The sequence below is a fragment of the Mya arenaria genome, chromosome 2 (genome assembly GCF_026914265.1).
Source record: "Mya arenaria isolate MELC-2E11 chromosome 2, ASM2691426v1".
In the NCBI taxonomy this organism is placed as follows: Eukaryota; Metazoa; Mollusca; class Bivalvia; order Myida; family Myidae; genus Mya; species Mya arenaria.
Window position 1 is genome coordinate 64,953,302 of NC_069123.1, and position 26,149 is coordinate 64,979,450.

Here is a 26,149-nt window from a genome sequence, read left to right on the forward strand (position 1 = left end):
TAATCTAGTCTTAGAGATACGCGCGGCAAAAACTGTAAAGAACGGACAGACAGACAGACTAGCGGACAATAAACTACGACAAAAGCAATGTGTCTCTCTTCAGTCAAAAGGGAGACAAGATCAAGCCTATGGCCGATAAGTTAGTTCACAACGAGAAAAGCTCCTGTCCATTAACCGTATGCTCGAGATACTGGTGCCCATGAGAATATCTTCTGCTCATTACCTGAGGCCCATGTTACTGAAGATCAACTTCCATTCATTACCGAACAGATCCGAAGTGTTTGTGCCTTACGATAATTTCAACCGTCCAGTCCCGAAATACTGGTGCACCACGAAAACAGTTCCTGTTTATAAACCAAAAATCCGAGCTATTGATGTACCAGGAGAACGTCTTCATTTCAAAACCCCAAAGGTCCCAAACTGCCAACTATTAGTGCTACATGACATCATCTACTTTTAACCTTATGTCCGAAATACTGGTGCCCATGTGAACATCAGATGATCATTAACTTATGTCCGAAATACTGGTACACATGTGAACATATCCTGTTCATTTACCCAGCACCATGTTGTACACAGGGACCGGAATTGTGAAAGTCTCTCTGTTATATGAAACAAATACATACTAATGTTTTATGAAATTTAATTGTACAAAAAATAATCATTAATATAAATATAATATATATATCTGTAAACAAACGATATATGACAATAACTGTACACACTTGGTGCGTATCATCACTCAACATAATCACTCAGACAGAAGAGATAGAAAGAGGCAAGAAAGATCTCTGTAACAAAACACTACCAGACATAAAATGAAGTTTACAAAAGACAAATAAAGCTTTAAAAGTGTTTAAAACTGTGCGTAGTTATTTATGTAGCTTTACTATTCATGCAAACATTTGCTTCAGGGATAAACTTTCAAGTTTCAACAAATATACATCCAAACAGGCAATGGAAATTAATTAATAGTTTTTGTATAAAACGAATGATTAATCACTTTATAGATCAATATGAACAAAATAAATATGCAGCAATGAATACAAAACATGACTGGAAACAGCATGAAAAATAATATTTGAAGTAAAATAATACAAGAAAGTAAAATGTAAAATCTCTAAATAATTCGCATAAATAATACATACTTGGTCAAAATTAAATTAATGAGGGAGCATCCTGCAAATACAGGAACAGACATAAAAAGATTCATATAAAACAAAATGCTGCCATATGATATCAAGATTTTCTGAGACCTCAGATTTAAATATAGATATATAAACACATGATGATCATGCTGATAATGCCTTTGGATAGTAATCTCAAACAAGTCAATAGAAAACCTCTTACAAAACAGTTATATTACATTTACACTATACACATCTCATACAATAAATATAGCACAAATACATGCTTCAGAAAAACATCTATAGCACAGCTATACTTTTAAAATTCATTACGAAATTTCATTTTATATAATTATTTTTTCAAAAAGCTACACTGCAATATAATTGCTAAGCTCTTTTTAAAAAAATCCAAAATCTATCTTATAAATAACCTGAACTTTTAAATATTATATGCCAATAATTTACTTTCCAATAAGAGCACCAAAATCTGCCTAACAGAACTATACACACCAGAGCACATAATGTACTGGAATTTACCTACAAATGGACATTTTGTACCATTCTCCACATTGCGTGCTGGCTACCGTTATCCACATTGCGTGCTGGCTACCGTTATCCACATTGCGTGCTGGCTACTTTGCTATGAAATACCATGTTTGAGACATTAACCCCTAAAACATATGAGATATGTCTCACTCTCACTTACCAAACATTCATCACATAAGAGGCATCTTAAAAAACGCTCACAACAATGCATCACAATGGACAATCACATGGATGTGTCTGGGTTATGCAAATTATATAAAGCCATAGTAACTTGCAACATCACATGAACCCAAAGCATTATATAAATATCACTACACAACATCTATTCCTTTGCAATTAAACCTCATTATGTTATGACTATCAAGAAATGGCATCACAAGATTTGATTCACTTTAAAACATTGCACTTGATTGTAAGACAACAGTTGGTTCAGTCTTGGTCTACGATAAACAGACTGTTACTTGAATATGAAAGTGGTTTTTCCTCCACTCAACCTTCTACTCCTGCGTTTTGGTGTGCTCCGTAAGGTCATATGACGTGGTGACCTTGACCCTCTGGGTCGTTTGACGCACTCAAAATCTGAGTCACTAGACTGAGATCCGCATGCTCCCATGCTAACACTAGCCGATCGCAGAGTCATGGAGGTTGACTTAAGGTTGATGAAAGACATTGAACCAGAAAACTCGCCAGTGGACAGGCGAAATGATGTGTGACCAGAAGTTGATGGACCCTCTTCAAATGCTGAGCTCTGAGATGAAGAAATGCCGGAGGTGTTATCACAGTCAAAGTTTGAGCTAGTGAATGAAAGACACTGTTTGAATGGCGATGGGTTTGTGAGGTTAATGGTGGATTTCTGTGGTGAGCGGGAATTGTCGCTAGACAGGAATGCCTCGAAGTTGTTCTCTGATCCTGAGTGGACCCCCTCATCTAGCAGAACCTCACGCTTCAAGTCCTCTATACTCTCTGAAAGTGAAGATAACAAGAGTTGTACTTACAAGTCAAGAAATTTGTCATTGATTGCATATTTTAACATACTGAATGTGAAGATGAATGTTTGCAATTTTACTACAAGAACATTTCCATATTCATGAATTTAAATTGTGATACTGATAGAAGGCATATATAATATATAATGGGGAAAAAATGCTCACATACCATCAACAATGATTGAGTCATCCAGATCATCTTCCCTGTCTCCATCATAACCAGAGAGAATGGAGTCATTCAGACGATAGGACAATCTCTCTGGGGAGTCTACCATCGGCCTGTCGAGCTGTGTGCGTGGAGTCTTTGGTGTACTCGTCACCTTGAATGACATGCTGCGTAGACCTGAACGGCGCTTCTTTCGGGATGGAGAAACAATGAGCTCATCATCATTGCGGAACCGAACGTGGATGTCCATGCCATTGACAAAGTGATGGGTGACGCCCAGCATCTTACACAGCTCCTTGTAACTGATTATCTGCATCAACAAGACACATGATGAAAATGGTGTATGTACTGGCTGTGACATTGACTTTAATTGTTTGACTGGTCTTCAGTTGATATAGAATAAATTTGCTGGAAATACTAGATGCAATTAAAATAATGATCCTTGTACATAGCTATTGTTGAGAAAGATTTAACTATCAAGTGATGTGTAGTACACCTACCTCAATTTCACTGACTCTGCAGCAGTCATCATCAGCATATCTCTGCTTCACAGCCTGAAGAGTGACGTCTCTATGATCGACCACTGAACCCTCCAGGAAACTGCAAATGAAATGTTATCATCATTACTACAAAAATATGCAAGGGATACAATTAATGAAAAAAATATGTGTGGATAAATCATAACTTTATTTTAAGATTGAGGTCATTTGCAGAATACAAGTAAAGAAAAACTATGATGATTTAACCATAAACAGGATATTTTTTCTCATTTTTTATTTCAAGATTCTTGTTTTTATGGTACTTTGTAAGAATTTATCACGTACCATTTCTCATGCATGTGGAAAGCACATCTGTTGAGGTCCTCTATAGTGAAGCCGGTGGCCTCCTGTATGGCAGCAGGCCATGTATTTTCTGTCTTTGTGAGCAGGCGGGCCAACATGACTGCGCTGGCGGCGGTCTCCGCAGGGCTGTACTGCCCCATCTCTGCCTGTAGCAGCGCCAGCTCACAGATGTACTGAGACAGGTAACATAGGCGCTGGTCATGACCCATCAATGTGTTGAAAATCTCTGCAAAGTCCACACTGGTCGCGGTGCGCAGATTTCCCCGTAGAGTGGCAGTGATCTCACCCATCATACGCACCACATCTTCATACTTGTATGTATTGTCTGTAAGCCATGCTGCTTCCCGGATCGTGATGATGTCAGAGCCCAAGAACCGTGAGCACAGTACCATAGCTGACACACCAAGCAGCTGAAGTTTGGAGCGTGGCACAGAGTTGAGCTTGAGGAACCTGTCCACTACGCCGACAGCCACATGGAATGTGTGAGTTGAGAACATCTTCATGGCCGCAACTTCTGCCAGCCAGTCGACTAGAATGTACCTAGAAATAGAAAAAAGCATTTATCAATATAGCAAGAGGGAAAATAAATGCTCTTGTTTTCTTTTTCTAAAACGCAAATTACCTTAATCCTTATAAATGCTTTAAGTGTTCTACCTTATACCACTAAATTGCAACCATAAATTTATCGAAAATCAATTATGAGTAATATCTGTATGTAGATAAATGTATGCTATGTACCTCATTGATGGAGTGAGTTCTTGAGATCTCTGAAAGCTTTCCTGAGTATTGAGTGCTGGGACGGAATGCACAAACTCTCGTATAAATGTCATGGCCTTTGTGCGTGAGATGCCCCCATATTTTGCAACAGAGTAGTATTTACACAGCTCTAACCGCGCCTCCAACTGGCCAAGCGTACAGATGTCCCTCAACTTACGAATCACCTCAAGCTCTCCTGCCTTGTCCAAAACCTGCAACAGTAGGGTATGTTGTAGACTAATGTGGAACAGGTGGAAGTACTGTTTCATTATTTGAAAATATTGTTTTATTATTTATGTATTCACATGCTCTGTGTGTTATACTTCAAATCCAGCAATCTCTTCCAATTATAAATGTAAGTCACTGTTTCATTCTCATAATGTTCTTAATAGTCACTTGCTTAGATCTGTTTACATAAATGAATGAATTTAACTAAGCTACTCACTGAGGTTTGAGATTTCATCTGTTCCCACAACAGGAAGGCTGCGATGCCAGATCCCTGGCTGGTGGCTATGTTAAGGTGTGAGGTGATGTCAGCCACATGGGTCTCGCGGTTCAAAAGCTGCAGGGTCTTCGCCACACACACCTGGATCTTGCTACAGCCATTCTGAAGAAAAGTTAATTACATATACATGTATTTCATTTGAGAACTTTCAATAAGCTGCCTTGCACAATGTTTATCCTTTGTTAGAAATATAGACTATTAATAGTAAATAATGACATGTAGATTTTTTTTAAATTAAACACTAGTTAACAATTAACAATTGTTTAATACAAACACTTGTAAATAACACACCCACCTTTTTCAGATAGTCCTTCATGTAGTTGAAGACACATTCCTTGCAGCATGCGCCGTTCAGGGACCATGGGGGTCGGATGAAGAGCCAGGTGAAAGGAGATGTCATGGGAGTAAGGGTTTCCACCCTACAGAACATCTCTGCGGCCTTCGTGCCATTACGGGACACCTTCTTGCCATCACTGTCATTGGGTACTGAAATATAAGGTCATATTAGTACAATAATACCAAGAAACTTACAAAACAACTTCTTTTTTAACTGACATCTTATCCCTTTTTTGCATCCATTATACATTCTTGATCTATATAAAACATGTTTCTTGATGTTTTACTCCTTTTTTATATGCATTATGTTTTCAAATAAATGTTATCAATGTGATAAACTTGGTTAACTTACATCCTTCATTGTATAAATAGGCGATGGCAAGTTTGACTAAAGCTTCAATATTCCCAACAGATGCAGCTTTATCAAAATGATGAAGGTTGCTTGCTGATGGCCACGACTCTTGGAATGTTACAAACGTCCATACAGACTGTGAGTTGTCAATGAGATCTCGAAAATATGGATGCACCTGAAAAGAAACAATTTAAGTTTTTTTTTTCATTGGACATCATTTTTTAGCATCAGTAGCAATAATAAATTAATTTTATTGAAAAAAAAACTATAGGTAAGGCAGGTGTATAGCACCTTCCCTGTTAGAACATGCTGTCATTCATTAACGTTCTTATCTGCTTATATCACACGCAATAACTGGTAATGGCACAGACATCACAATTTTCACAACAAATCAACACATTCTGGCTATGTGATATTCAACAATCAAATGCCTTTTGTATTGGTGTCCAATATTTGTCCAATTGATGACAGCATCACAAGCAAATATTGATCTGTCAATAATGAATCCAATACATGGTAACATTTATCAATAAAGTAATTGCAACTGAAATATACATCTCGAATCCATAATTCAAATATAAGTAATTTAAATTTAAATATATAGCAATATATATTACCTGTCTCATATTCAAGAGATCTTTTACATGGAGACTTTTGAGCAAGTGAACAATGATCTCTTCTGGAAGGTCCCATATTGTCAGTCCCTGGTGAAAGCTTCTGTGGTATTTGTGTACAGGTAAAAACTCATTCGGAGACTTTTGAAGTCCACCAACCATCCTTAAAACTGAAAATATATTACACCATTAGATAAATACCTGATGCAGATCTACAAGAACTTAGATGTCATACATGAAATGAGCACACAATTTTGCTAAGATGCAACACATTGTCAAACTGCACAAAATAAACAATGTGTTGTCAAGCAACTGTCATATGTCATTTCATCAAATTATCATTCAATGGCAAATTAAACTGATCTACTTCCCCGTTGATTCTTTTCTTTCATTTAAATTTATTGTAAATATTATGTTAAACTTGCAAAAATCAATATTCTAATTTAATATTCATTTTGATTGAAAGTCAGTTTCACTTACAATATGATAGAAGAACCATTGTAATTTTATGTAAAATCCAAGGGATGCTAAAGTTATTTACTATCCATCCAAAACTGAATTGATATTTATATGGCATATCATTCCATATGTACCATTTTCATAAACGGATTAACACCTTACATGTACGAACACATGTTGATTCTATTTTAAGACTTGTTTTGGGAATTAGCAACAATGATTGGTTCTTCCATGGCACAAGTTTACACCTGAAACTCCGTTACCCAATCAAATGTTCCGTTACATTGAATTCAAGTCTAAACGGGATTTCCCATATACATACACGTTCAAACTCATGCCTATAATTATATGCTTAATCTATTGAACATGATAACAATGGTAATCAATAATCGATTGATGTTTGCTTGAGCCGCCAGTCAACGGAGATAATATATTTAACGGTTAAATTTAAACTTTAGTAGTGCAGCGGTGGGTCAATAGGTCAACGGTCGAAATGCATAATAAATAAAACAGAAAAATAATGTTCGGATTGACTACGTCAAGTTTATTTATTTTATCTTACAAAGTTTTTATTTCAAGGTGTATTATTATTTAAAGAATTTCAAGCCATTTATGTTAACTACATGTAGGTCAACAAAGTTTTACACTAGGGCAGTATAGTATTGCTCCTATTATTTTTAATTTACTCTACATAAATGATACTGTAACTATATAGTATAAAAGCTTACTGCACATTTATAAATGAACAAATTAGAAAAGTAACTAAACGTAAAACGCAGCTAACAATATTTTTCATAACCCTAAAGTTTGAGCCTCAAACCGATTTTGAAAGTGAAACTGAAATTGAACTTCAAAAAGTTTCAAACTTATCCTGTAAATTGATATAACTATAAGAAATGCATTTTTATAAATCGATAAGATACATACCTTTCATATTTCCAATTTAATCACAAAATTACAAGTTACAACACAATGCAAATGTTCATCTTCCTTTCAGACACACATTCATTCAACTGACAGTGAACTAGAGATGTACGCAAGTAGTTGATTGGCTGATAACGGTGTTCGTTTATAAACAGAGGGAAACCTCCCCTTTCCCAAGATTCCCGGGGCATTTTCAAATTTCAAACATCGCGCGCGTTGATTGGCCAATGCTGATTGACATGATAGGGTCAATAAACGGGATGACTTGAAAGATGCCGAACAAATTGATAAATGAATAAAATGATATACCATGGTACAGATATAAATAAATATAATATTTTATGTACTGTACAAGTGTAAGTTTATAAAATTATATGTTTTTTTTTTTTTTTTTGGAAATCGGGCCGGTGATGGGGGATCTCGAATTTTGACATCACTAAAATCAGCGTGACGTCTACTGAATAAACAAATGCATGGTCACACACACTTATCTGGCGCGTGTCATGTTGAGGTAATAAAAACAGGGACAACGATTCCATCTGAAGAATGTGTCAAAGAATACCTTTCTATATTTCAAGACAACTTTGGTTTACACAGTCATTTTCAATGACTTCGTTTATTTATTTATTTTTTTTAAATTGTCTTTATACCAGTTGTGATGACACCCCAACGATGTCAGTACTTGTATGATAATTAACGGATGCACTTAGATTAATATAAGAAAAGGCAATTGATTATCCAAATAAATAAGCTATAGGACAGATGGTAAAATGATGAATCCCGTTACCGCCATGCTTTTGCTAATTACCCCTCCCTTTCATCCCCTAATTGACCGCCGCCCTTACTGATTTAGCGGCACGTGTCCATCCACAGGCGCCAAATAGGGGACAGACTTACAGACAATAATATTGACAGATAATCGCCATTTACATGCATCTACCTGAACAAAGTTAACTTACATTTTCAGAACAAAACTAATTTAGATAAATTCTTTTCAAATATCGTGCTTTTCTGCGTACTGATATTTCCATGAAAATCATGGTAATGAACCGCACATTGTTCATCTACAGTTACTTATGTACTGATAAGCCCGGGTATTTGATAACGGGTATCGGATCGATCTAGCAGACCCTCATTAGGGCCAACCCATTGATAAACAGTCCCTCCCAGACGGTCCGTAAACAAAGATACTGATTATATTCGTTTATTCCTGGATTAGGAATAGCCCTAATACCAAAGGGTCATTCTGGCATTATCATTCGCATGTATTTTTCATTAATTTTGCATTGAAATCGTATATTGTTTTTCTGCCAAATAGTTTGGTACATTTATGTCATTCAACAAAGGTTGCTTTGGGCAGTATCAACGCCTCTATGTAGGCTGCTCACTTTCACCTGGGAGTAGGATTGTTACTGGTACCAGGTTTAACACATACCAGCATTCTTAAATAAAAAAGCAATGAACAAATAGCAAGACATTTTTATCATGACTTTATTTGATAACATGTTAAATGACAATATTTTTTATCCAAAACAAGTGCCATGTACATGACATAAATATACAATAAAACACATGTTGATCAATACAAGGAACAAAAATGCAAACTGCTCTTGGGCAAAGTGAATTTAAAATAAAATGTATACCACAAACGTTTCAATTGGTAATAAACCTGGTAATAATTAATAGCGAATAATGACATTAAAGTAGCATTAACCACATATGAACTCACAAAACATTCTCACAGAATGTGGCAGTGTAAAACACAGAAAAAGACACATTATAATGATCTCATTACTGTTTCATTTTTTTTAACCCACAGAAAGATCTGTGCATTTAGTAAAACAAGATATGCATGTATATTTTTTATGAGTGAAGAAAGAAAATAATAAAAATAAATCATTACAAAAAGTACACATTTTATTGACAAAGAAATGGTAATAAATACTCATGTATCACAGCACTGCTAAAATACTTATATTATATTTTTGTTCAGTGAACATATAACAACAATAAACTTTTTTCCACAATCATTCTAAACACGACTGTTTTATACACTCTCGTCTCCTGCAGTCTTAGAGCTGAGGTTGACCGTAACACGACGCAGGGTAGGCTGGGCATGGGGATATTCCTGGTTCAGTCTGTCCACAATTGCGCTCAGAGCTTGCATTCTGTCAACCTTAATGCAGAAATAAATAATATGTATGAAAGTTTTTGCAACATATGACTTCTAGCATGTTATATGTACTTAATACTATATATATTATACCCTGTTCCTATTGTTTTAGCATGATTGCTTACTGAAAATGACATTTAAACATTTTTGGTGTAAGAGTTCATTTATTATTTAGCCATTGATGCTTATAAAATATGCAGGAAAACGAGTCTTTAAGTCCTCCAAAATGATACTAGAACTCTGCCTATGTTTAGCCCTGGTATAAATATATACCTGTTTCTGGTACTCTGATTCAAGGGAGGCCTCACTCTTACACAGGCGTGTGTACTTTCCGTCCTTCGCCTGCTGGAAATATTTCATCTTCTGCTGGCGACTCAACAGCTCAGTCAGGTTCTGTAACAAACCCATGAATTACATGGTTAGTATCAACACCTTTTTCTTCTCAAGAGTGAGGATGCATATATTAGATGTAGGACTCAAACCAAGCCTTTCTCAGAAGACAATGCCATTTAAACAAATGCGTGCACTGTATTTTATAAAGTGGTTGTTTATGTATTAATGTATAAATACTCTTTACTTTTGTGTTGCGTCTATTTTCTGGTGTTGATAATATAAGTGGGAGAAATATTTCACTCTGCAAGTTGAACCTTATGTACAAAACAATAGGGAAATTAAGGGTTAAACATTTTTGGTGATTTGCTTCCTTTTGATGAAATTTCTGTTTCCCAAGCAACAGGGATTAAAGTGAAATCAGGTGGGCAGCTGTATACAACTTTAACAAATCAGAGAAAACATTTTACAGTAAGCTTGTATCTCCTTAAAAATCCTATTTATTGCAGATTATCACATTTAATCTGAGCCTTACTTTGACATGTTGTGACAGGCCATGCCTGCTAAAAGGGACAAATCAAAGTTGATCAACAGTAATCTTGTAAAGCCTTAGCAAATGTTACAAAAGAATAAATCCTGTATCAGATATGCGCATTAGCTGTAACAGTTATTATAGCAGTTTAGTCTTCTTCAACAATCACCAAACCCATTACCTTTATCTCTATCAAATGGGCTGTTGATCTTACAGCATTAATGTAACTGTTTATAAGTTGTTTTAAAATTTGTACCAGTAAATCATTGATAAAGTCAATGCCAAGTTTGATTTTAGAGTTTCAGCATCTCTTACTCTGTTCCTCATCAAGTAAAGTTGGCATTTGAGATGACAGATATAAAAAGACTGTCCTTCCTTTTACTCAAGTGTGTCGGTTGCAATATCTTGTCATCATCAGTGTACATGCTAATTACTCAATTTCTGTTTTCTAAAGATACACCACAGATAAGAATCATGACAAACTTCTTCAGTCAACAACGAGGAAGGACCAAAATTATTTTAACTAGGGAGAAGAAAGACCCTGAGGCCAAATTCACACTTCTTTGGTTTAAAGGCGTCAGAAAACTGTTTGTAAAATTGTAATTACAAAGTGGTTTGATTGTTAAATAATGCTTCAGAAGCTACCAAGATGGACCATTACATGAATTAATTTAATTGGTGGCCTCTGGCCAGAAAGTGTGGAAAAAGGACAGGACAAATTTAGGCAGTGACCAGGCTAACAGATTTTCTACCTATACTGACACCATCAGTGAAAAAACCAAATTAGAGCCTGAGTGTTAGACTTGTGTGGAAACTGAGACCATCACCTAGTTAACTAGGAATAGATCCTGCTATAATCATATTCACAACCTATTACACCACCTGCATTGTAATTGCTGTTAATAAACATGTCAACAGTAATTGCAGTTATTGGTGCCAGTTTTAGCTTTATTTATGCCCCCTAATAGACCTATCAAACATGTGTTTACAACATATAAGTAAAGTGTTACACACACACAGTCACCTTTTTATAGGTTTATGGAACAAACTAGGAGTATGATATTGTTGGGCCATTATGCCAATAATTAAGCCAATATGTAATCTTATCTTGGGCGAGTAATTGCCAATAATAAGATTTCAAAACTGCAGCCATTCTGCATTTGTGTTTTACAGCTACATTTGTATCATTTTACAACCTATCTATGGTGTAATTGCAATAAGAATACTGTTAAAAAGGCTGTATTGGCATTACTGTTTATTTAAACAAAACAACTATTACCAGTAAAATTGTATAGTGTTTGTAACATTTTTTTTCTTTTACAACCATTCAGTATCTTTTTTATTACTTTGAAATAGTCAACCATCTTCAAAGGAGATAAGCCTGATTATATGACATAAAAGGCAAAGTATTCACACATATATTAATGGCAGCTACAGGGGGCTGACAGATGACGTAACTTTAATCCTAAACAGATTATCATCACATTAATCCTGTATTTGGTTCATTCAAATCACACTAAGTATGCCTTAGAAGTAATGACTAGAAATTTCTTTTAGATACTGAAAGCATTCGAATAAAAAATAAATATCAAATCAGCTATTTGTCATCAAAAGGGGCCATCACAAGGGACGTCAATGGCACACATGGAAAATGTACTCCACATGAAAGAGATAAGGTCAATAGAAGTTTATCAAAGTAAGCCCCAGATACAATGAATGGTCAATTAGAAACAAACAGAGATTGTGTTATGTCAATATTTGACCAGTCTAGGTGTATACATCATTAAAGGGCAACAATACTGTAGAGTTTTACTTGAACAAGACAAAAGCATAGACATTTTGTGCTGCACAATAGATGTTTACTAACAGTGCATTGTGAATTTCATTGAAGCTAAAGGAACATTATAAAGTTATCTTAGGCACTTTGAATTGAATAACATCAGTCTATAAATTGAGACTGTACCAACATTTTTTTATCACATCCTTTCACTAAATAAATGTCTACAAAAAAACAACATACTGCATACTTCAAAAACATTACATCAAAGGCAATCAAGTAAAGTAAAGTGACAAAGTCATCACCCAGATCTATGGTCAATAAGTCATTACCAGGCAGGGGGTTTACAGAAGTCATCACCTTAGGTGTTGGGACCAAATATTTTGGGTAATTTTCAAAGCAAGCTCGTTGGCATGATTTCACAGGTTCAGTTGCAAAGGATGCAATAGAAGTCACACCTACACAAAGGCCAGTCATCAATATCAGAGAGGACAAGGTGTGGAGGTCACATGCAAATATGTGGGTGGTATGCAGAAATATGATTATTGTAAAGCCATACCATAATGGCCAGTTAGATACAAAAGACTTTGTAAAAACACAAACGCAACCAGAGAAATAGTTCCCATTCCTCAGCTGAGGTTGAAGTTGTGTAAACTTCAATTAAACAAAAACATCCACCAACAAATACAGAAAAAAAATGTTGGTAATATATCACTTTCAGAAGTTAAGATTCAGAAATTGCCCAGTTTCGTAAAGGTATAGTTTTAAGAAAACTTTTTCCCTCCAAAATTTAAATACAGTCAGGGGTCATTTCAAACTGCTTTTGTTTGTCCCCTCCATGCCTCAGGGTCCTCTAAAAAGCGGCAGAAAATGCTTCATGTCATCAGCTGACAGTTACATCATCCATTATTAACCTGTTCCCTACGGCTAGATGTCTGGTCCATTCAAACGACATGAAACCAATTGTTTAAATTTAGCGGTAATTTCAAACTGCAGTTAGAATAACAGTTTCAAATATTGATATAACTGTGATGTATAGTTTTATAGCTCTGGTGTTAATAAATAGTAATAAAATTCATGTTTACATTATCAGATAAATTTGAGTATAAAGGTACATTACCATTTTAATGTCCTTATATGAGAGATAGCAATAATGACCTTAAATTATTCCCATCAATTTTATTTTTTAATAATATGACATCCATTAACATAACTAAAATAGATTTTGTTTTTTTCTCTCAAAAACTTATCATTGTTTTAATTTACCTTTAAATTATATTTGACTAAATGCCTTTTGCTTGATACATTATGACATTAGAAGAAATGTCACATAATATTTGCGAAATAATAAACAGGGAATCTTTGAACACATCTGTAAAATAGGTAAAAAGCTAATTTCAAAAATCAGTACAAAGAGATACATTTAAGTCTAAAGCAATATTGTCAATGGTAGCAGATTGATTATATTTATCATTTTATTTCATCGTAGATCTGCTCCTTTGTCAACTCTTTATTAACCTTGCTGGAAAATTTAAACCCTGAAGCAAAATCATTTTTATTATCATGCTTTTCAAGGTCATAAATTTGTAAACAGATTTGTACATGTCAATTTTAATTGCTTTCAACAAATTTAATTTGTATTGTTTTTATGTTCAGGAACAGTTATCTTTAATCTGTTGTGTCACTCTCAGCCTGCATGTTTGACATGTATATTTGAAAGGCAATAAATTTTCCTCAGTGAAAGTAGCGAGTATATTCTGCAAGACACAATACGCTATTCAAGCATGCTATTTTTTATAAATCTTATGGGTAAAATATACTCTCCTATCCATCATAAGCATTAAAAACAGAGCTGTTTCATTATGTAAAGCTTCAATAAAAAAGCTGTTTTCTCAGTCCTTTTAAGTACATGTAATAAATTCTAAGCAATGGTCTCCCCATAACAATTATCTAAGCCTAGCTATTGTTTTTTAAGAAACAACAAAAAGGGCAACCATATGATCAGTTTGGCAAATCTCATGAAGGGCAACAGGATGATCAGTTTGGCAAATTTCATGAAGGACAGCAGGATGATCAGTTTAGTAAATCTCAAGAAGGACAGCAGGATGATCAGTTTGGCAAATCTCACGAAGGACAGCAGGATGATCAGTTTGGCAAATCTCATGAAGGACAGCAGGATGATCAGTTTGGTAAATCTCATGAAGGACAGAAGGATGATCAGGTTGGCAATCTCATGAAGGGCAGCAGGATGATCATTTTGGCAAATCTGATGCGACTCACAGACTGTTTGACAATAATACAATATCACCAACCACTAACCTTTTGTTTGACCTCGATGAGTCTGTCAATATCCCCATCTATGGTGTCAGAGTTGCTCTGGAGTTGCTGGACATTCACCTGGTGCTGTTCCAGCTCACTGCTCAGATCAGTCTGGTGGTCCCGCAGCTGCTTGATCTCATCATCACATGAGTTGGCCTCCTGTCATGTAATAGTTTATGTTATAACTGCCTAGTTATACAATATATTTGCAATCATGTAGTTCGAGAAAGTTAAGAAAAGTTAAAATTTTAATTTGTACAAATGATATAGAGGATAAATGTTTGTTTCAGTTACATATTAAAATCTTACACTTAAACAATTTATTTTTTGTTCATGCTTACAATTCTTCATAGGTAATAACTGATATTTAAATGATTGTGTTCAGGTCTTTTTTACCCTGAAACAGGCTCAAATGTGAGAAACAGTGAAATGATCTTTTGATTAGGATATAATCCATCATTGTTTTTTTCAATAAATATTTGAGATACATGGAATAAAATCACAGTTATAGTTTATTGTTATATCCGTCTATATAAGAATATATGAAACATGGTGACAGTTTAGACTAGAACCTGTATGGTCTGTTTGATCTTCTTCCTGGTCTCGTTCATTTGTCGCTCGAATGTTCCCTTGGTCAGCACCTTCTTACTCATCTTCTGCTGGGCATCGCCTCGCGTTACAATTGTGTCACGCCTGGGTACAGGGAATTAATGTTAGCTAACAGTGAGCAATTGATATTACAATTTTATTAGTTTTAAGATATTTCAACAAAATCGCCAACGGTCGAAAAACACACCAGTCCTATATTGAGGACAACAAGTTTGGTTGTAAATTAGCCAAATTTAGAGGACAGACATTTTTAATACAGTTTTTGCCAATTCGAGGGTCATAACTCTGGAGTGACTAAGACGAAGTGACTGGTTTTCAAACCTGACCCAAGCATTATGCCAACATACATATTGTCTAAATTTGGTGATGGTTAGCTTGTAAAGTTAATGTTTGGACAAGACCGATTCCATAAGGTAAAATTATCTTATATATAATAATAGGGTGACTAATCTCTAGTGACTAGTTATATTGTTGGTTAACAAACTAGATATTATGCCAATATATATTCTGACAAAATTTGGTGATGATTTGGACAAATTCTGAAGTTATTGATCGAACAAAACACTACGCTGCCCTTATGCTGCTATAATAGTCCCGTTTTATTAACTGGCATATGAAAAATAATAAAAATTAAATTAAATTAAAAGTTGTTTGCTATGAGCGTTGAGTCGTGGAGGATGTACATGTAGGAAAAACTTGGATACCCAAGGATTTTTATAGTACAGTCATACAGAGTTGACTTATGGCATGCTATTTGGCTTGTACATAATTTGGTTTAGAATATATGAGCGCACCCCGTAAGTTCAGATAATGAACCATTTATGAAAACATCAATTATATACGATCATTTGCTCAATGACACATAGTGAGCCATTGCAGGATACATCTTATAAGCATGGTCTACCTTGATACAGCCTTCTCCATTTCCTGGATCATTTTCTCCTGTTGTTTCATGAGCTGGGCGTAGCGGACCTGCATGCGGTGGATCTCCGACTTCATGGCACGCACCTCCCCTTGCCCAACCTCTGAGTCCACTGCTGCACGAGTCTCACGGGCCAGCTGCGTCTTCTTCTCCCACAACATGATCTGACGCCTGAGATGGGAGATAGGGTTCATTGAAAACATATCAACATAAAATAGCTTTCAGTTCAATATATGCTTCTTAAGTATCTCAACCAATTTTGACAAAATCTTAAAGTAACAATATTGTAAAATAAGAAGTTAATTAATAAGCACCCTGTGTAAAATCACATTTGCACTGTAATAGAAAGACTCAAGGCAGAGAAAACTATCATATAGAATACATACTCTGCCTCGACAAGGCTGTTAAGGAGGCGTTCCTTCTCTTCCTTCAGGGCGTCCAGGTCCTGTTGCAACTCCACGGACTCCAGCTCATGATCCTGAAACACACACATACATACAGGAGGCAGCAAACATTCCTAGATTTATTCAAGATAACATAAATCATGCAACAAAGTCTTCATATGAATTTACAAACTGAAATATTATTCATCCCAATGAATAACTGACTTATATACAATGTAGTACAACATTACTTGTTAGAATGTAAGATTGTGGAGAAAATAGAGAATAAATGTTAAGATTCTACACAGATTATAATTTTTCTTCCAATTTTTATTTGAAAAATCATGCTTTCTCATTTCTGCAAACTAAGTTACTTTTGTCAATCTAGAACGTTGATGTTTGAAACAAGACATTTTTTGTATGATTTGAAATCAATGTATTTTGTATATATTAATTTTAAAGGCAAAAAAAAGTAGTTAATATTTGATGAATTTCCCAATACCAAGTGTCTACCTTGAGTGAGTTGATGAAGTCATTTTCTTTGAGAATGTTGTCCTGTTGGAGCATGACCTGTGACCCCTTCTCCTTGTGCAGCAGTGTATTCAGCTTCACCATGTCATTCTGCATGTTGCCGATACTCCGCTCTATATCATACGTCTCTCGACGCTGCCCATCAATCTCGGCTATACAAGAATATTTTTTTTAACATACATAATGCGTAATGTAAATGTAAATGCAGATTATAATTATGAACAATCAACTACAGAGCATTAGTTTCCACAAATTTTCCTATTTCTAGCTTGTTTCTCTTAACACTTTCAAGAACCAAATATTTATCACCCATTTAAAATCAAATTGGTGTTTTAAAAGACACATTTCTCTCCATACCTTCTGTCCTAGCCTTCTTCTGTGTGAGGATGGTCCACTGTTTCTTGAGCTTGGTGACATCCGTGTCTTGCTCCTCTTGGTCCTTTGAGAGGCGTACCAGCTCTGTCTGCTGCCGGAGCCACAATTGCTGCAGCTCACCAATCTCCTGGAGTCGGGCGTCAATTGACTTCTGTAGAGAGTTGATCTGGATCTCCAATGGCCCAAGCTCCACACCCTTTCAAAGACATACAGCAAAGGTGAAGAATAAAATTAATGAAATCAAAATTATCAACTTTCTGTAGAAACTTTGTCAAAAAAATACCAATCATCATTTTTAAGACGCTTTTGTCCTTCTGTCAACTTAAGAACTACAAAACTATTAATGCTAGTTGTATACATTATTGTTGCAACTATTTATACAATTTCAGATACTTATGATAAGTGCATTAAGCCAAAAAATGTTTTAAAAGGAAATACGAAGATGTCTTTCAAAGTTGAACTTACCCCGGCCTTGCTGATTATGACCTCCAGCTTTTTGTTAAACTGGTCGATGAGGTTTTGTTTCCTCTCAATGATGGCATTACGTCGCACAATCTCGGTCTCACTCTTGGATATGATCTCGTTCTGCCTTGCAATCTCATTATCAAGATCTCGAGAGATTTTCAGCAGACGCTCAATGCGAGCCTTAACATTGGAAACTTCAAGTGTATTCTGGGAGATTTCATTCTCTACTTCAGCCATTTGTGTCTCCTGCAACAGAATGTATCATGTGTGAAGTAAGCTATCACGTTTGTGTGTCCAGCAACAATGAGTAACATGTGTGATAGCATTTGTGTGTCCAGTAACAGAAAGTAACAGGTGTGATAGCATTTGTGTGTCCAACACCAGAAAGCAACATGCGTGATAGCATTTGTGTGTCCAGCACCAGAAAGTTACATGTGTAATAGCATTTGTGTGTCCAGCACCAGAGAGTTACATGTGTAATAGCATTTGTGTGTCCAGCAACAGAGAGTCACATGTGTGATAGCATTTGTGTGTCCAGCAACAGAGAGTTACATGTGTAATAGCATTTGTGTGTCCAGCACCAGAGAGTTACATGTGTAATAGCATTTGTTTGTCCAGCAACAGAGAGTTACATGTGTAATAGCATTTGTGTGTCCAGCACCAGAGAGTTACATGTGTAATAGCATTTGTGTGTCCAGCAACAGAGAGTTACATGTGTAATAGCATTTGTGTGTCCAGCAACAGAGAGTTACATGTGTGATAGCATTTGTGTATCCAGTGTGTCCAGCAACTGAAAGTAACATGTGTAAAAGCATTTGTGTGTCCAGTGTGTCCAGATGTTTAAAAGCATTTGTGTGTCCAGCAACCGAAAGTAACAAAAGTGAAGTTAGCTATCCCATTTATAAAATTAAAAGTCAACTCATTACCAACATAAAATTCTTAATAAAAACTGTTCGTCATTCAAGCAATAATGCCTATTGTTATTAACACAATACAGAATTCCAATGCAGAAGATATCTAAAACTTAGAATACCAACAGTTAAACAAACTCACTAAATAACGTTAATTTGATTGGAGGGTTTCAAGATTTATCATATAATTAATATTCATAAGAAGCATTATCATTTAAATACTTTGCAATATCACATGATCATTGATTGACCTGGTTTAAAGAAAAGAACACACTGATTTATTTGTGTATAAACGTATGGGTAAGTCACCTTGACATGAAAAGAAAATGATGCCCTTATAATTGGTATAGGTAGGGCAAAACATTTGCATTACATACCAAGATTTGTCTTTTCAAATTAAGCTTAAATGACCTGCTAAACCAATCTTACCAGCTGTTTGGTAAGTTCTCGTTTCTTGGTTGTGAGTTTCTTTGTGTACTGTGAAGCCTTGTCCATGGTGAGCTGTGACCTCATCTTCTCCATGATTTCATCTTCCAGGCGGACCTTCTCCAGGTACTCCCGCTCGATCTGCTTCCTCAGGGCATTCAGCTCGTTCTCACGCAATGTTTTGTCCTGTATGTGGATATGGTGAATACCATAACAAACTTTAATTTTACATTTGTATGAACGATTTTTCAAGGTTCTTAATATTTTTTAAATCAGAATCTTATTATGTAGTACAAGTGAAAAAATTTAAGCTGAACATATATGGAGGAATTTTAGAAAAGATTAAATTTAGACATTAAATAACCATGGCTCATTTCAAGCACAAAGAATTATTTCATCAGATTTTAACATGAATCATCCCATATATACTCAAACATACACACAACATACCGTCATTGCCCTGTTCAGGCTCTGTTCGGTCTCATGCAGGATTCTGGTGTATGTGGCATACTCGGACTTGAGGGCGTCATGCTTCGCCTGACACTGGGTCAGCTGTTTCTTCACCGTCTCAATGTCCCGTTCCGTCTTGTTGAGGATGAGAGTGAGTTTCTCATTCTGCTCCTGCTCTTTCTGAATTGACTTCTTGTATCCCTCGATCTCTGTCTCCAGTGATAGGACTTTCTGCTGCTGCTGGCTGCAATTTGGAATGAAGGAGACTGTTAGGTGTAGGCTTACTTAAGGCAATGCACACATAGATTACATGAGCTCCAATTATTGTAAACTGAAGTAAAAGACTTGTAGAATAGACATAATTATAGGTTTGCATTTGAACAGGTCCTTAATGGATTAATATCAGGGTTTGATAAAAACCTTGTTTTAGTGAGTTAATGCTACTGGATGTCATCATTGTCTAGTTAATCTAAGATCCATATTAAAAAAACCCATCCCACTACATCATATTGATGAGCATAATAATATAATGTAACAGTAACCCCATGGATAACCATATAGATACCTGAGAGCCTCAAGCATGGCAGAATGTGCCTCGTCTCTGCGCCTCATACCGATCAGGGAGGAATTCCACTGCTGGTAAAGCTGCTTTTTTTCAAGGCTTATTGCCTGTTATGGAAAATAAAACCGAAGTTTAGTGGCATAAAGAATGATAATCTGAAAAGTAATTCATGCTCATATCTAGCGCAAGAAATTAGATGGACATGCATTGTGTCTCATGGTTAGAAATTTGCATTTGAATTATTGATTTGTCACTTAATAAAGCTGTAACAAATGAATCCTTCAAATACAGGTATTGACAGGGAGAGGATACTAGATAATTCAATTCACATAATGAAAGTATTAAATGTTTGTTTGACATTACTGACCTCAATCTCCATGTGGGCCTCCATAAGCTGTTCCTTGGCGGCCTTGGTTTCCTCGAGCTGTGCAGTGAGCTGGGCCTCGTACATGGCGATCTCTTCCTTCAGTTTGTCCACACGCTCAACTAGACGGTCCACAAACAAATCCTGTAAGAAGTAACAAATGCAAACATACATCAATAAAAGTGTATGACAAGCTTAGTCTAATTTTTTTTTTACAGGGTAGAGCTAAGAAGCTGGTATTTAAACTAGCAACAGGAAACAAGTATGATTTTTTTTAATGTTTTTTTTTTTCGAGAAAAGTTACAAATGCATTGTTTGATATAGCAGCACAGTACTGGGAAACTTGGTACTGTGAAGTACTATGGTTACGGTTAATGAAAAAAAAGCTGACTTCAAACAACCAAAATTGAAGAAAAACATAATTATGCAGCCTTTAGATGGGCACTTAGCTGACAATTTAAAAGCAGCAGGATTCAGTTTATCTATGAGAGTACCTGTTTCTGTTTCTCAATCTCTGCCTTAGAGACTTCAGTATCAGCCTTTTCTGCAGCACGCCTCATGATGGCAATATCAGAGCGCACATCTTCCTTCGCATTCTGCATGTAAAACAGTCGCAGTGCTAGATTCTCCACCTCTCCCTGGAGCTCAGAGGCTGAAAACAAGAGTAAAGAAAACATAAATAGCTTTTTTGAACTGTGGTTGAATGGCACACATGAGTCAAATTTGTCAGCTTTTGTTTAACTTCCATTATTTTCAGCCTTAATTAATAGAAATGTTGTTTGTAATGCAAAATGAAGTGAATGGGTGAATCTTTGATATTATGCAAAGTCCTACAAAAGCATACCATTTGTTATTTTATAATAAAATCAATGTGTAAAATCAATGTGAATGCCATTACCTCAAAACGTCAACTATAAGCTCTCAACTATTATATGGTCTAACTAAAGAGTATATTTTCAAAATCTAAAACATATCCCAATGTAGAACAAAGAGCAACCATGAGCTTACTTTTCTTCTTCTCCTGGTTGACGGAGAACTGCAGGTCTTTGTACATGTTGCGAACGTCATCCAGCTGCTGTTCTTCCTGGGTCCGCACTTGCTGCACCTGTAATTCATGTGCAAAATTGAAATGAAGGAGTTTAATAATGCAGTCAGGTTTATGCTACCAAATGCAAAATATGTAATAAAGTATTTCATACAAGTCTACTCCTTACTGAATCGTGTATTCCATAAAAAGCTGAATGATAAAAAATGTGAGCTGTTATCAGATAACACTTTTTTTCAATTATTTCGCATTTTATTTCTATCCAAAATGTCAAAACTGAATAATTACATTCACATAAACCTTCACTTAGTAAATTACATCATATTGTATAAAAATATCCATACGGACCCCACTGTCATAAACATATAAAGATAAAGTACACACCTCAGAGTATTCATCATGTCGTTTCTCAAGCATCATCTGGTAGCGTGCAAGCTCCTGTTGGATGCCATACAGGTCCACACCAAGGTCCTCTCGCTCCTTCTTCCGCGTCCGCAGCGCCTCATCCTTCTCTCGTAGCTCCAGCGTGATCTTCTCATTTTGCCGTGACAGCTGCTTCTTCAGTGCAGCTTGGAAGCGCTTCATGAGTGGGTGGTCCGGTTCCAGCACGACCATTACATTACTCTCTGCATCACTGCCCTCATCTGACTCTACCTCCTCTCCCTCCTCTTCATCCTCCTAGTCATATACAAAGAGCCAATATTACTAGTTTATTAGGATTAAGATATACACACAATGAATAATATAATATATATGTATAAAATAATATATAGAGAGTGAGGGAAAAAGAAAGTCTGTATTTTGCAATTTATAAATGAATGTTCCGTTGTACCAAAAATACAAAATTTAAGAATACTTGGCTCCATAATTTTCTTAATTAAACATTTTCTTTAAATTATAAAAAAAATTTTTTTAATATTTCTAATCACATTGATTCTATTCAGTTAACCCTGAAAGCCACCGTTACCTCATCATCATCCCCTGATCCATCGCTGCCATCTCCATCTGGAGGTCCACCACCCGCAGGCACCATCTGCTGCCCAAAACCCTGATCCATTGTGAAATCCTCTGCCTGTAGCTGCTCTAGGTCAAAGTCATCTCCTCCTGAAATATGTCCAGTTGCAAGGATTAATAAGGATCACTCAGGACATGTATCTGTGCAAAATTGTAAACAATTGAAAAAAAATGTGTATTACAAGTCTTTTCTCTTTAAAAATTCTGTTAATATATGACCGTAATACAGGTTCTTGCAACATTGAGAATATTCCTACCTGCAGTCTCCTGCTGGACAGACTGATGACCAGCTGAGGAGCGAGATGCCGGTCTTTCTGTAAAATCACCTTCTTCGGCCTCCTCTGCCTCCTGAATATGGGAAATAAACACTGTGTGAGAAACTTTTTAAGAAACAATAGGAAAAAGTGAATGCAGATATTGAAAGCATGTCAGTAAAAACAAACTGTATAAAGAAAGCTGATATAAGGCCTACAAAATTTAAATGGGGCACAAAAGCATATGTTTACAATAACTTCATTTTGTCCAGATTTGGAATATTTTAACAGTCTGGTACTCATCATCAACTGGTCAGTTGAAAAATGTGACAAGGAATCACAGCCCACCTGAGGAGATGGGGGCTTGTCTTCCACTGGAGATCCCTTCCTGCTTCCTCTTGCGCTGCCTGTCTCTGAGGGCTGCTTGTTGGAACCAGCCGCTGAAATCGGCCTGTTCCCACTGGCTGCTGATGGAGGTCTGTTTGAACCTCCAGACTTGGCAGACACTGGTCTGGAGCCAGGTTTAGCTGATGTGGGCCTTGAATTAGGCTTGGCAGACCCAGGGCGGGATCCTGGAGAAGAAACAATACTTGTATTTGTAAGTATAAATAATGAAAAAAATATTTGGTGCACCAATGAAAATTGTTAAGACAGTTATGGAAAATAAAATGAAAATAAATGTGATGTAAACATCAGTATGTGGCATGGACACAGGATGTTATTGCTTGACTCAGGCAAGTATTGAAATAAAAATCATAAGATATGTTTAAAGACTGTATGCAAGAAATCAATTCTCTTCCGCCAGAAGATCAATCTATAGTATTTTGAAATCCCATCATGAATGACTAAGTAATGGAAGGGACTGACAGATGGGGCAGGCTGACATGATGACACATGAGAATTCTATATAGGCAAAATAAAAGATGATGAACAAAAGACATTTGTTTACCATTGAGGTATGAACAAAGTATTTACCAGTATATAAAAAAGGACACAAAAGAAGATGTTTAATTCATACCTGGTGCCGGTGATTTTGCAGCAGACTGAGGTCTGGACCCTGGTTTAGCTGATGGTGGCCGTGACCCTGACTGCTCTACATTCTGCTGCTCTCCTCCCACAGACTTCCTGGAGGCAGCAGATGCTGGTCTGAATGAAGAATATAAGAAAGCTAAAAGTTAGATTAAATTTCTAAATTCTTCACAAAGATCACAGATGAATTGTTCTTAATTGTAAAATGATTACAAACACTTATAAGATGCTCAATGGTTTTGATGTCATAAAGTATACATACGGTATTGAGAAAGGGCCTATTTTGAAGTGGGCCTTTTTAAACAGACACAGAAAGTTGTACCAGTATGTATTGTATCAGGGGATTTGTATCTCAATTAATCAGTGTGCCCATGTGTATTGATGTACTTTTAACCACTATTTTTCAGATGGATTTTGGTGCCAGTCCTACACATATATGCATTTTTCTTAAGGTTTCTTTGTGGTTACTGATCTTGTTACCCCATCTATGTAATAGGCAAATTCCAGGATCTATAGGCAAGAATATTAATTGAGAGGAGTTAATAATGTGAATAATTATGAAATAACTAGCTCTAATTTAGCTTTGTTCATAAACTACTGTGTTACTGCTATTACTGCAGTGGTCAATAGGTCAACCCAATACAACGCCAACTATTCCTTCCAATACTGGATTTCAGCAAGACTTTCGACACTCTTTCCCACTGTAAAGTTTTACATAAACTAGAGAAATGCAGGATCACAGGCAACACTGGTTCAGTGATTTCCTCACCAACAGGAGTATGAAGGTTGCTGTTGAAGGCGAACAATCAGAGGCGTCGATTCTGGCATACCAAAATACACAGTGCTCCGTTCACTACTTTTTCTTTGTCACATCAATGGGCTCCCAGAGTCATTTCAAGTCCTTAGTGTGATTATTTGCCAAAGCTATATCATACCATCAGAAACAGCAAAACACCACTAAACACTCCAACAAGAAGTATTGGCCAATACATGAGGATGCAGTTTAATGCAAAGAAGTGTTACATCATGCCCATCAACCAGAAATCATCTAAATTCTACCAACTAGACAACCACATCTTACAGCAAGCGCTTGAAACCCCATATCTTGGTGTCACCATATCTGAAGACCTCGAATGGTCTTCCCACATCACCAAGATGACACAGAAAGCAAACTCAACACTTTGCTATGTTCACAGAAACTGAAAGCACTGCCCCCAGAACTGCAGAAGAACAACATTATTATCACTCGTACGCCCCACCTTAGAGTACATTGCTATAGACTGGGATTGTTACCATAATTTTTTTTTAACAACTTATAAAATGTACAGAGGCAGACAGCCAGATGCATCACTGGTGACTAAACAATAAAATTGACAGGCTGCGTTACCAAGATACTCCAAGACCTGAAGCTCCCATTCCGGCAAGACCAAAGGAACCGAACCACTTGATCTTCGCTTGATCTTCATTTCTAAAGCGGTCGTGGGGCTGGTGCCTGCCCCACGATGCCATGACTATTTAACTGCTATGCACAAAAGTGAGCGTAGAGTAACCCTAAGAAATTCAGTGACAACTGCTCAGATAACATTATAGAATTAGACAAACTATATAAATAATACTAAGTACATTGTGCCAGTACAGTGTAAGGTACAGGGGTTCATTCTTCCCAAATACAATAAAAGAATGTCATATTCGACAATCTTCTCACAACGCAAAAGGTTCATTCCTTATTATCATTTTCAATGATATTCGCTGGGAATATCATGATTTTTATTTCCTCGAAGTCAAATAGACCAAAGTTGGACAGAAATTTCTTAAACATTTAACAAGGCCAGCATTTAATAATAAAAATCGTACAGATGTGAAACCTGAGAATGCCATGAATACTAGTTAAATCAATGTCCTCCTATTGGATTTTTAAAATAGGGTAATAAAAATAAATGTATTAACCTGTCTTCGTTGTCCGCCATATTGTTTTGGAGTTGCTAGCAGGAAATAACATTACAATGCATTGTGGTAACACTGTTGACCAATCTAAAGAGACGTTACAAAATTCATAAGGTCTATT

General features: G+C 36.2%; 2 protein-coding genes across 3 annotated transcripts; both read right to left on the minus strand.

The window, feature by feature from the left end:
• Positions 1–626: 626 nt before the first annotated feature.
• LOC128243392 (cyclin-F-like) lies at positions 627–7,719 on the minus strand. 2 transcript variants are annotated; one of them, XM_052961158.1, is made up of 10 exons: positions 7,617–7,719; positions 6,234–6,400; positions 5,617–5,791; positions 5,224–5,414; positions 4,869–5,030; positions 4,406–4,635; positions 3,650–4,207; positions 3,326–3,425; positions 2,829–3,135; positions 627–2,636 (listed from the first exon to the last, which is right to left on the minus strand). In XM_052961158.1, exons 1-10 carry the CDS (start codon positions 7,621–7,623, stop codon positions 2,131–2,133), a joined length of 2,403 nt encoding a protein of 800 aa, XP_052817118.1. In that variant the 5' UTR covers positions 7,624–7,719; the 3' UTR covers positions 627–2,130. The 2 variants fall into 2 exon arrangements, with proteins under 2 accessions (XP_052817118.1, XP_052817113.1); XM_052961153.1 differs by lacking the exon at positions 7,617–7,719 and adding an exon at positions 6,711–6,845.
• Positions 7,720–9,088: 1,369 nt separating this feature from the next.
• LOC128225143 (coiled-coil domain-containing protein 40-like) lies at positions 9,089–26,081 on the minus strand. The gene is made up of 21 exons (XM_052935186.1): positions 26,032–26,081; positions 24,074–24,201; positions 23,404–23,627; positions 23,059–23,149; positions 22,755–22,891; positions 22,172–22,465; positions 21,751–21,847; positions 21,237–21,394; positions 20,746–20,886; positions 20,382–20,485; positions 19,817–20,060; positions 19,370–19,552; positions 18,030–18,275; positions 17,547–17,760; positions 17,172–17,341; positions 16,662–16,753; positions 16,258–16,446; positions 15,317–15,437; positions 14,745–14,903; positions 10,060–10,179; positions 9,089–9,789 (listed from the first exon to the last, which is right to left on the minus strand). Exons 1-21 carry the CDS (start codon positions 26,049–26,051, stop codon positions 9,661–9,663), a joined length of 3,261 nt encoding a protein of 1,086 aa, XP_052791146.1. The 5' UTR covers positions 26,052–26,081; the 3' UTR covers positions 9,089–9,660.
• Positions 26,082–26,149: the final 68 nt, after the last annotated feature.